This window comes from Trachemys scripta, chromosome 17 (assembly GCF_013100865.1).
Source record: "Trachemys scripta elegans isolate TJP31775 chromosome 17, CAS_Tse_1.0, whole genome shotgun sequence".
Lineage (NCBI taxonomy): Eukaryota > Metazoa > Chordata > Testudines > Emydidae > Trachemys > Trachemys scripta.
Genome location: NC_048314.1, coordinates 3645032 through 3659722, shown reverse-complemented (window position 1 = coordinate 3659722; position 14691 = coordinate 3645032). Strand labels below are relative to the sequence as shown.

The window sequence follows — 14691 nt, the reverse complement described above, 5'->3', positions numbered from 1 at the left end:
TCAGGAGCTAAAGAGCCTTTTCTTTGTTGGGGCTCTCGGAGAACACGTTTTTCAGCCGTGGCTCAGGAATTAGACAAACCAGCTAATGCTGTCACCTGATATCCCCCATTGTTATATCATGCGGCTGTTGCACAACCTGTTATGTAAAGGGTGGGATGGGTTGGGTGGTTAATTGTGGTTGGTGCCCTGCCTCCTGGCAGACCCTTTGCAGAGGGCTATAAAGTCCGGTGCCCCATGGGAGCTGGCACATACCTTCCAGCACTCCCCAGGTTCTCCGTCCATGCAGAGAAGTGGGACAGTCGTGAAGATGACGGCCATGCTGCTGAGCCTTATGCTGGCTCTGCTCGGTGTGTTCCAGGCCCGGGCTGAGGTCCCCGTGCAGCCAGACTTCGATGCTGCCAAGGTAACGCCCAACAGTCCTTGGCGGCAGAGTGAATGTTCACTCTCACACGCGAGGGGCTCCCTCTTCTGTTACTGGGATAGGCGCAGAGCCATGGAACAGGCTTCCCCAGGCTGCTGTGCCGGCTTCTAGTCTAGCCTTGGCTCACAGGCAGCTCCGCCAAGATACCTCAGTAATGGCCTGCAGCACCTCTGCTGTTGCAGCCTGGGACCTCAAGCCCCTCCTCCCACAGCCCCCAAGCCCGATCGGCAGCACCTCCCTGCTATCCCAGCCCAAGTTCCCCCGGAGCTCCATGCCACTCCAATCCTGGGTGCTCCTGCAGCTTTGCCCATGCTCTTCTCGCACCCCCGGGCCAAATCCTGGGCTCTTGGCTCCAGGCAAAGCCCGATGATTGGTCCTTGTTTCCCAGGCAAGCACTGAGTAAAAACTTAGGAAGGATCTCCTGTTATTCCTGTCCCACCCTCCAACTCTGCCAGGGCAGGGCAGGGCAGGGCAGGGCAGGGCACCGGCAGGGCTAGTCCATTCCAAGGCTGGCTCTCCAGGGGCACCATTAGGAGAACACATTGCCCCTGTATGATGCTGCCTCGACTCTCTGGAGCTGGGGGGAGGATAGAGAGACACCCAGGCAGTGTCCAGTCCTTCCCCCCCCCCACAGGCAAGGTCTCCCCTTCCTCCTGTGCTAGCCCCAGTGCAGAGACCCAGCAATGGCCCTGTAAAAGGTGAGTTGATACACACTGAACCTCAACCCACCCCTGGTCCAGCAAACTCGGAGGGAGCAGCTACTCCAGCTCTTGTGTCCTCGCGCTTCTTCTGAACCAAACATTAAAGCTTCTTTCTGGACCACTTAAGCAGGGGGCAAAAGGCTTCAGGGAGAGGAGTGAAGCAAGCCAAGGCCTGGCTGTAGCCCAATAGGGTGTGAGGCCTTTCACCTCTAGGTCACTGGTTCGAGTCTGCTCCAGTGTGGTTGTCCCTGGAAGTCTGACAACTGTGTAAAGTGGGTTGGTCCATCTCCCCAATGGTCATACCCAGCAGCTGCAGGGGGATACCCAGGCTCTCTGGTGGGCTTCACACTCCTTCCAGCTTCCCTTCCCAAATAAGGGGTGGATTTAAGAAAAAGAGCCGAGAATGGCTGGAGCTTTCGGAGCCGTCGCCTCGCAGGTCAGTCCACTCGTGGGGAGCGGATGGCTCACTCCGAGCCAGCTGGTTTACTAGGGAGTCAGAGCACCAGGACCTGCTGAAGCCTGGGACTGTGCTCTGTAGAGTCCTTGGCCAGACCCTGCTCTCCTCTGGCACCTGAGTGAATCGGGGTTCGTGTCACTCGGCTGAGTCCTGTAGAGTAACTGAGCCCCCAGGCTGGGCCCCAGCACTCGCACCCCTGTGCAAAGCGCCAGCACACAGCCGAGGCTCTAATTCACCTCCTCTGGCCTCCCTCCCAAACAGCATTGTCAAGCCAGCTGGAGTGGCTCATGCCCATGGGTGGCAGCCTAGGACAGACTGGTTAGAAGCAGGGCACAAACCCCAGCCTGGGTGTATGTTCTAGAATTAGATTTCACCCGCCAAATATCAAGTGTGAACTGCTCAGGCACTGTAACAGCCTCAGCATGGAGTCACAGACCGTCCCCTTGGGCACGCTGGTCTAGCTTGCCTTTGTCACAGATAGTCCCTTACACCAAAAATCACAACAATAGGCAGGCTACTCCCAGCCCCAAAGATCAGTCACTCAACCCAGGTCAATTGCACCCCAGATCTCTAACCAAAGACAATGCTTGTAACCGAGCATGTAATAAATTAACTAAATTATAACACTCAAAAACCAGTAGGAGAACACTTCAATCTCCCTGGACACTCAATGACAAACTTAAAACTGGCAATTCTTCAACAACAAAACTTCAAAAACAGACTCCAACGAGAAACTGCAGAACTGGAATTAATTTGCAAACTGGACACCATCAAATTAGGCCTGAATAAAGACTGGGAGTGGCTGGGTCACTACAAAAACTAATTTCCCTCTGCTGATACTCACATCTTCTTGTCAATTGTTTGACATGGGCCACCTTGATTGCATTGGCCTCATTAGCACTGTAAAAGTGATTTTCCCTCCCTTGGTATTCACCCCTTCTTGTCAACTGTTGAGAATAAGCCACTTCCACCTTAATTGTATTGGCTCGTTAGCACTGACCCCTCCACTTGGTAAGGCAACTCTCATCTTTTCATGTGCTGTATATATATACCTGCCTACTGGATTTTCCACTCCATGCATCCGATGAAGTGGGTTTTAGCCCACAAAAGCTTATGCCCAAATAAATCTGTTAGTCTCTAAGGTGCCACAAGGACTCCTCATTGTTTTTGCCGATACAGATTAACATGGCTACCCCTCTGAAACCTGTACTTTGTATCTGTTACCCAGGAGCAAACACATTTGAAATACAGGTGCATAGTCAATATTCATAACTTCAGATACAAAAATGATACTTGCATGCAATAGGATACTCATATTCAGCAAACCATAACTTTTCCATTGACACCTCCCAAGACATGTTTTGTAGAAGATGCATCATAATTATACCATAATCCTATCACTATGGTGGATATGGGGTGCAGAGTGTCACAGGGATACTGCTGCTGACCTGTGTAAAGTGCTTTGGAAGAAAAGCGCTAGATAAGAGCTGTCACAATGAGTAACAACAGCAGTAAGGTTCTGGGTGCCGTTCCTGGGCGGGGCCAGCGCACTGAGCAGGAGCTGGGCTGGCGGTCTCTTTTCCAAGCTCTCATCCAGAACACTATGCTGCAGTTCTCAGGGATGTGGCACATCATGGTAGCGGTGTCGAACTGCCCAATCTTCCAGAGCATGAAGGACTTGATGAAGACATCTGCAGCCGTCATTACCGTCACACCAGAGGACAATCTGCATTTCAAAATTGGCTACCCCTTGTAAGTGATTGTAACATGCTGGCCTGGCCTTGCCTGTCTCCCCCTACTGGCCATGCCTAGTAACTACAGTGGTTGGCAGCATCTGCAGAGCATTTATCTAGCTCGGCAATTCTCAAACTGTGGGTTGGGACCCCAAAGTCATGACTTCATTTTAATGGGGTCACCAGGGCCAGCATTAGACTTGCTGGGATCCGGGGCTGAAGTTGAAGCCTGAGCTCCACCCTCACCTGGGGCGATGGGGCTCGGGCTGTGGCCCCCTCTCTCCCCACCTGGGGCGATGGGGCTTGGGCTCTGCCTGCTCCTCCCCCCCACCCCCAGGATCATGTAGTAACTTTGTTGTAAGAAGGAGGTTGCGGTGCAGTTTGAGAACCCTGCTTTCTAGCTCCATGGCAGAGGGTTGTGGTGCTGAAATTACCAGGTGCTCTCCTCACTGGGCACCATGGGTCACTCCGCGTATACCACCAGCTCCCATGGGACGTGGCCACAGCGGGATTCTTCTGCCAGCGAACAGGAATTTGGACAGTAACATTCCACAAATGAAAATCTCCACTAAATTTCCCTGCACCCCTCTGGTCAGGACGGTCTCACACCCCCACCCCTGGCAATGCCACATCCCCTCCCCACATCTAGGACGGGCTTACGTCGTCCCCCCCCCCAGCAATGCCCCATCCACTCCCCACATCTGGGATGGGATCTTACTGCCAATGATGCCATGTCCCCTCCCCCAGCTGGGACAGGCTCACCTCCAGCAATGTCACATCCCTTTCCCACAGCCAGGACGGGCTCCCCCCGTTCCCGATCTCAGCAATGCCACGTCCCCTCCCCACACCTGGGATGGTCTCACACCCATCCCCAGCACTGCCATGTCCCCTTCCCCCCACTGGGACAGGCTCATGCCCACTCCCAACGATGCCATGTCCCCTCCCCAGGTCAGGCTGGGCTCACACATCACCCAGGTGATGCCAGGTGGTCTGGATGTCTCACATTCTGGTTTAACGTGAGCTTGTTTTGTCATTTGTTGTTTTTCAGCCCAGACGGATGTAAAAAAATTGAGCTGGTCTTTGAGAAGACTGGGCAGCTGGGTCACTACACCAATTCGCGTACGTCCTGGGTGGCTGGTGCTCTCCACGCTGGCCAGCACAGGGGCAGGGGGCTCATGGCTCATTCACATGGCTTTGCTGCTTGTTAGTTATATATTTTCAAAGAGCTCCTGGGCCAATTGCCAAATGGTGCCTGGAGCCAGTGCCATGGTTTGGGCATGACACACAACTGCACTGCCTTAGGGGAACCTATAGGGGGAGCTATACTGTAGGGCAGTACAATCCTGCCCAAGCTCCCCAGCATTCAGGGGAGTGCCCCTGGAAGGGGCCACACTGAGGACTCTATGGCTGACTCTGAGGGAGAGGTGAGGAACAGGACCTCCTCCCACCTCCTGCTCTCCCTCCCCACCAGAGATGCTGGTGCTGGGGGTGGGGAGGTCAGCCCCAGCAATCCCTTTGCTTCCAGCTGGTGGTTATCGCCTCAGTGTTGGTTATCCGAGCGGGACCCATCACCTGACGAGAGGTGAAGTTCTCAAGATGAGTCATGTTGTCATTACTGAGTGTGTTAAGGGTGTATGTGCAACTGCATGCTGAGCTTGCACACCCAGTTAGCACAACTGTGTGTGCAAATTAGAGCCGTGCCCAGAACCAGCCATTTGCAGAAGGTTCCCCGATCTGTGCCTTCAGTCCTAGCACCTGCCCAGGCAAACCACACACTTGGTCACATGCTTCTGTTCCACGCCAGTCTAGCCGTTTGCAGCAGCAGGGTCAGAGGATCTTTTTTGGATCAGGTTGGCCTGAGCCAATGGGAGCAGCAGCCATAAGACACAGCTGTGATCTCCTTGGTTTCAGCACATGCCATCTAGCATAGGTGAGGTGGGACCAATTGGCACTGGCAGGGCTTGCCGGTGGAACGTGCCCCCTCTGGGCTCCCGGGGGTTCGAGGTTTATTAGGATTATGTGGGGATAGTCCCACGTAGCCATTGCCCAAGCTCTGATCCAAAATACCGCAGCAAAAAGCCATGTGCAAAGCGCTAGCACCCACACTAATAATATTTAGCCCTTATGTGACTGTTTTCTCCAGCAGATCTCAGAGTGCTTTACAGAGGAGGTCGGTATCATTATCCCTCTTTTACAGATGGGGGAACTGAGGCACAAACGGACTTGCCCAAGCTCACCCAGGTCTTCTGAGTCCCAGGCCAGTGCTCTCTCCCCTAGGCAACATTGCCCCTCTCACAGCTGTTGGGTGGTGGTTGGGGAAGAAAGGGAGGATCTGACACAGCAGGATCTGGCCATCACCTGGTTTCTTTTTACAGAGATGGGCAAGAATGACCTGCGCGTGATGGAGACGGACTACACTCACTATGCCATCGTGTACACCTTCAAGGACAGTGACGGGAAGAGCAGCACCACCCTGCAGCTCTACAGTAGGTGTTGGGAGAAGGGGACGTGGCCCACACACTGCAGGAGGAAACAACATTGAAATGAGCCAGGGAAGATGAGGTGGGATTGGTGAAGCTCCCAGCAGCTGAGCTGTCCCCACACACCTGGCCGAGGCAGGATTCCTGGCCTCTCTGTCCAGCATCACAACTAAAGCATCCGCACTAAGTTGCCTGTCTGAGTAATGCCCTGGCCCCTGCAGAGGCTTCCCTGTATTTTACCATGTGAGCTCAGCTGGGAGACCTGGGTTTGCCCATCGCTGGGGCCATTAGCCTTTTCTGCTGACCTTGGGCTGGACCAGACAGCAAACTCTGCCCCAAGGCCCACTCGTGGGGCAAACAAAACCCACTAGTTTAGAGCAGAGGTGGCACTTGAGCAGAGAGAAGCAAACTGACCAAACCCTTGGGACGGGGTAGTGTTAGTTCTGGTCGCAAGTGACCCATGAGCAGCTTAAGTTTTTCAGCTGTATTGGCTGATGAACCATTTCCATGGAGTCAAGTATCCGAGGGGGAGCCGTGTTAATCTGGATCTGTAAAAAGCAACAGAGAGTCCTGTGGCACCTTTAAGACTAACAGATGTATTGGCGCATAAGCTCTCGTGGGTGAATGCCCACTTCGTCGGCAGACCAAGGACTCTCTGTTGCCATTTCCATGGAGAGTCCTTGGTCTGCCTTTTGCATGAGCGGTGTGTTGTGTTCAGTATTCAGACAGGTACTCAGCACCTGTGGTGACTTCAGCTCCTCAAGTGATGGGGCTAGCTAGATGGGGGAGTATGGAGATAGAGAATTGAGCCATGTTGGCTAGCTTTGACTGGCTACCAGCCACACCGATTTATTTCTGTTCTGGGCTGAAGGGAACTTTGAAATGTTTCCGTGACTATTTTCTAATAGTTGCTGTTTTGTAAATATTGGTGCCAGCAAACTCTTTCCCTAGACTATTCCTTAGAGCCAATCCTGAGGGCAGAGTGGCATTGCCACAACCCCAAGGGCACGCTGACACAACCCAAGCAAATGGAAACGTTTTTACCAACAGCTCTCGCTAGCTGCCGGGTGAATGCTGGAAACCAGGGGATCCTGTAACGGGTCTGTTTGTTGGCAGCATGGCCCATCATGCAGGGGTTACACTGTCCAATACATCAAAGATTCGGTCTATTCAAGGGTCCAGAACACATTCCTCTTTCCAACCATCTAGCTGATCCTATATTCACGCAACCGCCTCTCCGTCCGTCTCAGTTAGCGCAGCATTCCCTCACTCTCCTGGCATACGGCCTGTCATCATTTCATCAGCCCTCAGTTTGTCCATCCAGCTGCAAAGGAACCATGTCATGTGCTTTCACAAGGGTTGAGCTGGAGAGATTTGCTTTAATTCTGATCTCTGGCTGCAGGTAGAGTCCAGGAGGTGGACTCTGAGGTCATGAAGAGATTCAAGGAGCTCTACCCACCCATGGGCCTCACCGATAACATGCTGGTCGTCCTCCCAAAGTCAGGTAAATGCCACCAGTCACTGGATTCATTTCTCTTTAGGGTGACCAGATGTCCCGATTTTATAGGGACAGTCCCGATATTTGGGGTTTTGTCTTATATAGGTGCCTATTACCCCCCAACCCCTGTCCCGATTTTTCACCCTTGCTGTCTGGTCACCCTATTTCTCTCCCACCTGCACTGTCAGGCTTGGACTCTATTCAATTGCATTGGTCACAAAACACACCCCTGCCGGGGCTCAGGTCCTTCTGCCTATGGGATTCTGGTAATTCCAATACTTTTCTTAGCTGACTAGAGCAGTAGTCTCCAAAGTAGGTGCGCGCACCCCAGCAGGTGCACAAGAGGATCCTTGGGGGTGCGCGGCAGGAGGAGCCCTTTTTTGTTGCTTCGTCAGGCAGGAGTCCAAGCGGTTTTCCTTTTTCTTTTTTGCTTCGGTAGTTCAGGCGGGAGTCCAAGTGGCGGGTTTTTTTTTTTTCCTTTGGCGCGGCAGGGGGTGCGTGCTCAAAAATTTTTTACTGATAGGGTGCGCAATCAAAAAAGTTTGGAGACCACTGGACTAGAGGCTCAGGCGGCTGCAGGGTGATTCTGCAACACTCACACCTCTCTCTTTCTTTTGACAGATGAATGTGCCAAGGCCCTCAGGTGAGTTGATTGGTTACTAGGCCAGGGTTCCTGCGGTGGGTTCTGGCTGGTCTCTGCACTGAACAGGGTCTGCTTCACATGCAGAACTCCATGCGTGTTACTGAGAAGCACATGGGCTGGTCCTCTGCCCATCAGTGAGACTTCACTGTACATCAGCTCTCTCTGTCAGAGGCACCCAGGAGAGCTGGGTGGAAAAGGGGCCAGAGGTGGGGAGGGGGATGTTCTGCTGAAAATTTCACATTTTTGGCAAAACATTTCGACAGGTCACTGCGGTGTCTCATGGGGGTTGTAGTTTGGGTGTCTCATGACCCCACTGTATTCTACAGCCTGGGCTCCCTGGTTGGTCTGCATCTCCCATGATGCACCACAGTCTTTCCTCTCAGTCAAGAGAGGCTGTGCATCATGGGAGATGAAGTCCAGCAAGGGCGATGGGTGGGAGGGTCACATGATCCTCCTCAAACACTGGGGTGGGGAGGGGGAGAAGGGGCCAGCAGCCGGCGGGGCCAGAGCTGGAAGGGAAGAGGCAGGTCCAGAGCGTCTCCACTTCTGGCCATGCTGCTCGGCTGCTGCACTCTCCCACGCTGCCCAGGAGGGGATGCTGCCCAGCGCAGTGCAGCGGGTCAGAGCCCCTCCGCCAGGTAACGTGGGACAGGGAAGGGACGGAATGGGGAGAGCGTGGGGGCCCCAGGCTGGGGGTGGGGTTGGGAGAAGTCATGTAGGGGTGTCACATGGTGAGGCCACGTGCCCCCCTTTGGCTGGTACCCCCTTTGTGTCCCTCCCCACTAGTCGCCACCAGCTGGGGAACCCAGCTCAAAGTGGAGAATAGGTACATGAGGCACCCGGACTACAACTCCCATGAGGCACAGCGGCGGCATTTCTGAATTGAAAGTTTTGATTTTCATGCAAAAAGTGGACATTTCCATGCAAAGGCATTGGGGGGGGGGTTAATCAAAAGCAGAATTTTACATCAGAAATAGTTCTGATGAATAATGTTGGAAGCCCCTACTGCCCAAACTTCCCAGCCACCCTCCTCCCAGGCCCATAGATAGGGCCCTACCAAATTCACGGCCATGAAAAATGCATCACAGACCATGAAATCTGGTTCCCGCCCCCCATGAAATCTAGTCTGTTGTGTGCTTTTACCCTGTTCTATACAGATTTCATGGGGGGGAGACCAGCATTTCTCAAATTGGGGGTCCTGACCCAAAAGGGAGTTGCAGGGGGGGCACAAGGTTATTTTAGGAGGGGTTGTGGTATTGCCATCCTTACTTCTGCGCTGCCGTCAGAGCGGGACGGCCAGAGAGCGGCGGCTGCTGACTGAGGGCCCAGCTCTGCGGGCAGCAGCACAGAAGTAACGGTGGCAATACCAGGCCATGCTGACTTCTGCGCTGCTGCTAGCAGTGGCTCTGCCTTCAGCTCCAGCTGCCCAGCTCTGAAGGTAACGCTGCCGCCAGCAGCAGCACAGAAGTAAGGGTAGCAGAACCGCCACCCCCGCTACTGTAATCCTACGACCCCCCATGACTCCTTTTTGGGTCAGGACCCCTACAATTACAACACTGGGACAGTTCAGATTTCAATAGCTGAAATCATGAAATTTATGATTTTTAAAATCCTATGACCATGAAATTGACCAAAATGGACCATGAATTTGGTAGGGCCCTACCCATAGCCCCCCCTGGGAAACTCTCCCAGCATCCCTGGGCTTGGGTCAGGTGAAGGACAGGGTTGTCTCTGATCTAGTTATTCCAAGCCCTGCTCTGGATACAGAATGGGACACAAGAAGCAAAGGGGAACTCCAGTTCTGTAGACTTCACTGGAGTAACCACCAGCATGGGACTTTCACCAGCGTGGGATCTGGCCCAAGGAGGTTGTCCAGTGCTTGGCACAGGTTGGAGGAGAAAGGAGGCTCTAACACCCTGGACACGGGATGAGGATATGCCCAGAGAGAGAACTACAGATAAACAGCACTAGGCATTAGAATGATGATGGGCAATGGGGGGGGGGAGGAGGTTCTTTACACCCTTCCAATCATAGAAATCCAGGACTGGATCCCATTGCAGCCTTGCTGGGTGGGTTTAGGGCCTGGGGTGGGGGCCATGCTCCACAGGCAGAGGGGTGTAACTGGGATCCATTGACCCCAGGGCTAAAATGCCTGTGCTGGTCACTGGTGACTGCGGATTGACACCACTGCACCTGTGATGTGAGTGTCTCAGCTAACCAGCACCTGGGGATTTCTCAGCTGGGCTAACGAACCCCGGTGCCAGCTCTGCACCTGCCTGTCCATCCCAGAACCAGTCTTCATCTGTTACTGTCTTACAGCGGTTAAAGAGGACCCATCAGCTGCAGCTCCTCCAGCTCCGACTGATGGCAGAAGCGTCAATGTTCCAGAAATCCAGGCTGCTGCTTTGTCCCTCACCCTTCTCTCTTCCTCTGCGGCGATTTGCTCTGTCTTGCTGCACTTGCAGTCTGGGCTCTGCAGGACTTGCTGCTTCACGAGGGGATTTCTCCTCTCCCTGCTAAATAAAGATTCAGAAGCTGCTCCCAGAGCTTGGAGTGTTTGTCTGGGGACCTCGTGGGAAGCCCTGGAGTCTGCACTGGGTTCTAGACCCCAAGGATAATTCTCCATACTGGGGCACTGGAGTGACCTTTAAAGGGGCCTCTTCCCCCTCCACAAGGCAGCCTTTGGAAACACCCCCTGGGCCAGTGGGTAAGTCTGAGTCACAGACACATTAGAGCCCATGGAGTGAATAATGGGGAGCAGGCTCCCCCTCCAGTCCAATTTACTGCAGTGAATCCCAACCCAGCCTCCTGATCTGCCAGAAGAAGCAACGCCAGGTGGGGCTGGCCTGGGAGCCAGGTGGGGGTGGAGTGGTCAAGGCCCAGATGCAGGAGGGGCGGGAGGGGGCTGGATGGGAGCAGGCGGGGCTGGACCTGGGCAGGGGAAGGGAGGGGCAGAGCTGGCCTGCAGAGGAGGAGGAGCTCCGCACAAGGCAGGACTCTGGCTGGCCAGCCGGCACCTTCCCCAGCCTGCTAGCAGCAGGAGAGGCAGCCGAGCGCCCAACCCCTGCGCCATGTGCCCTGCTGAGCGCCGTGCCCTGCTCTCCAGTCCAGTGGCACCTGTGGCTCCCAGGGTAAGTGCGCTCTGTTAATGCCAGAACAACTGTGCTGGCCAAAGGCTCCCGCCGCAGCCGCCGAGTTCAAGGCAGCACCTGGTTCATTACGCAGACCCATCGCATGACCAGCAGCAAAGCCCCTGCATCCCCCCATCCACCTTCCAGAATGTCAGGCACCCCCCTACATCCCCCGCATCCCACCTCCCTGATCCCTGAGAGTTCTCGGTCCCTTCCCCGCAGTCCTGTCTGCAGCCCCTGCCCGGCTCCTGCTCCCTGACCACCGACGCCCCCTCCTCCAGCTGCCAGCTGAGGAGGGCGAGTGAGGCACTTTGGAAGCAGCAAGGGTTAACATGCTGCTGTTGACCATGAAGCCAGGAAGGGGATCCCAAGGCCACCCTCAGCTCCTGAGGTGATGGGAGAGGCAGAGCCAGTGGCTGCCAGTGGGGAGAGCCAGCACAGGGGGAAAACAAGCCCCTGCCCTCCCTGCCAGCCGGCTGCAGTCCTTGGCCTCACTGAGGCCAAGGGGAGATTTGCCACTGGCTTCAATGGGAGCAGGATTGGGCCTGAGGTTTGCCACCAGAAGAGTTTAAAGATAAAAGGAAATTCCAAGCCAGGTGAGGAGGTGCCACCCTGCTCCTGTTCACACCCCTGCAGGGCCAGAAACGAAGACACCACAGCAAATTCTATTCAACTCCCTTCCCACCCAGATATCCCCCCACCATGCCCCTCAACCCTCATCATCCCTGCTGAGCTCCCCCGTATCCCCTTCTGTGTGGAAATCCCCCATTTCAAACCTATCTATGGGCCTTGTATAGCTCCCGTCACCTCACAATCATTAGCATATTTAGCCACTCCAAACCCCTGTGAGGCAGTGCTAGTACCCCCCTGTACAGAGGGAACCCCAGGCATCTGGGGCGGGCCAAGCATTGAAACTGGGTCTCCCAAATTCCAGACCAGCACCCTAACCACTAGGTCACATGTCCTCACTAGCCCTCTCACCCCCACTCTTCCCAAGTGCAGAGAAAGGCACCTTCCCCCTTTCCACTGGGTAGGCAGATGGCAACCTGTGATGGGTTCCCCCCCGGGGTGCCACTTGGAAATGGGGTACCACTGAACTCGCTTGACCCACCAGCCTGGGCTCCCTTTCACACTGTGGTGCTGTGATAAGTTGCCAAGCTCTCCAAGTCTGTTCTTCCACCAGCCTTCACACAGATAGGGACACACCCAGCTGCAGCTTCACACACATGCTGAGATCAGCTCAGCTAAGGCACCTCCCAGCTGCGAAGGCCCGCACCCCCCTCTGGCGTGTAAACCCCAAATTATACCGGCTTACGCTGCACAGGAAACTACAGTATAAATTCGCCCCCTCCCTCAGTGTGGAGAGAGATATGCAACAGCTTTCTGCCCCAAGTTATAATTTCCACACGCTGGTTTTAGACAAAACAAAAACAAGTTTATTAACTACAAAAGATTTTACGTGATTATAAGTGATAGCAAACAGATCAGAGCAGATTACCTTAGTAAATAAACAAAACCAGAAACTGATCTTAACACACTAGATAGGTAGGATATGAATTAGCAAATTCTCACCCTGAGTGATAAACAGGCCGGCAGATTCTTAAGGCACAAGCTGCCTTGGCTTTCCCAGGTTTTCATACACAGGCTAAAAATCCCTTTAGCCTGGGACCATCACTTCCCACAGTTCAGTCCTTGACCCTCAAGTGTTTCCAGGTGTGGTGTTGTAGGGAGAGTGAGGTCCCATCATGATGTCATGGTCCCTTTTTATATCTTCTTCGCACTTGCTGCAAAACTCTTTTGCAGTAATCTGGGTCAAGCAGTTCCCATTGTGTAGTGCTATCTCGGAGAGGTTTCTATTGTACACAGTTCCTGGGGTAATCCTGGTGCATGTGTGCATTTCCTCCATAAGCCACTAACATTGTTTGGCCTTTTTACTGTTGTACCTGAAAGGCTGTTTGTGAGTGTTTTCAACCTCACAACATGTTTCAGTAACACATACGTAGCCAAACTTCGTAACTTCACACACGACGATAGCACATACAGCCCAATGAGATACTAATGTCTAGCAGATCCAGACTTTTAGAATGAAACCTCACAAGGCATACTTTGTACAAAACATATCCTAATTACATGATAGTGGTGAATATTGGGGTGCCAGGTGTCACACACCCCAGTTAGGACGGTGCAGGCAGATGCTCCCCTCTAGTGGCTGCCTGGCACCTGGGGAGAAGAGCCTCCTATAGCTTCTAGTTAATGGAGCTACACCTTGAGTTCAAGCCGTAGCAGCAGTTCACCTTTTTAGTTCAAACCCCACTGTCAGCCCAAGTGGGGCTCATTGTACAGGCCGACCCTCACTGTGCCCCATCTTCAACGTTGGTGCGAGGAGGGAGGCTCTTCTGTGCGTGGGTGCTGTTGTTGACTGGGGTGCAGCAGCTGCTGGTTGGATAGTTCTAGTGCTGGCGTCTGGGGCGGTGGCAGGGACCAGGGCTGGCTCCAGGCACCAGCCCACCAAGCATGTGCTTGGGGCAGCACCTGGAGGGGGGCAGCACGGCGCGGCGATCCGTCCCGAAAGCGGGGCCGCGACTGGGCTCTCCGCCCTCCTCCCGGCGCTCCGGCCGGTCGGGGAGAGCGGGGCCCTGGCCGGGCTCGCCGCCCTTCCCCCAGCGCTCCGGCCGCCGGGGAGAGCGGGGCCCTGGCCAGGCTCTCCACCCTCCCTCTGGCGCTCTGGCCGCCGGGGAGAGCGGAGCCGCGTCGGGCTCGCCCACGGCCGGGCTCGGCGCCCTCCCCTGCCGCACTCCATGCCGGGGGCGGGGGGCGGCAAAAGGCTTTTTTGCCTGGGGCAGCAAAAAAGCCAGAGCTGGCCCTGGCGGGGAGGGGCTGCTGAGTGGGCCTGTACAGACTCGCCAGGGTGATTTCAGCTCCTCACGTCCCCGGCCCATTCTGCAGCCATTCTCCATGCTGGACAGTTTGGACTCCTCAGGTCTCTTACAGGGCTGGCTCAGCCCACCGCCCCTGTGGATCTTGTCAGCTCCTCTACCGCAATGGCTATGCCCCAGGAACTTGCCTGTTTGGTGCACATGGTGGTGCTTGTGCTGTGAAGCCCCTAAGCCAGGAAACTCCTGGCCCCGGAATCTACCAGCTCTGCCAGCAAATCAAGTAGAGCTTCCAAATGTCAGGAGAAGAATAGTTGGGAAGGGGCAGGTGGGGGAATCATTAAACTCCCATGCTCCTGCTCCCCATGTCTGCTGAGGAATGAATGGGCAGGCGTCTTGCTGCTCCCGTTCTCTGCCTCTCACAGTTCTTCAAAGCTCTTCCTCAAGAGAAGTAATGATGTGAAAAGTGAGCAGAGGGAACAATGGGCTGCCAGGTCCTTAGCATGAGGGGGGAGGTTACTGATGTCCTCTAAGAAACGTGAGGCAAGTGTTTGAAGAGCATCAAGGGGTGTCCTCACCTTGGAACCATCCAGTAGGTGGGGAAAGGGGTGGATTCCACGGCAATGCCTGCTGGCCAGAAGCATTGGCCTGGGGATGAGCTGTCTCTGGCAGAGGAGAGTTAGTGATGCCCAGAGAAAGGGCAACTCCATCCAAAAGAGGGAAACCACCACGACCAGGTAACTGGATGGCAGAG

General features: G+C 54.6%; 1 protein-coding gene across 1 annotated transcript; it reads left to right on the top strand.

The window, feature by feature from the left end:
* The first annotated feature begins 270 nt into the window (after window positions 1-270).
* LOC117889328 (lipocalin-15-like) lies at window positions 271-10331 on the top strand. The gene is made up of 7 exons (XM_034793300.1): window positions 271-403; window positions 3192-3331; window positions 4361-4431; window positions 5688-5798; window positions 7195-7296; window positions 7912-7933; window positions 10253-10331. Exons 1-7 carry the CDS (start codon window positions 281-283, stop codon window positions 10257-10259), a joined length of 576 nt encoding a protein of 191 aa, XP_034649191.1. The 5' UTR covers window positions 271-280; the 3' UTR covers window positions 10260-10331.
* The last annotated feature ends 4360 nt before the right edge of the window (window positions 10332-14691 follow it).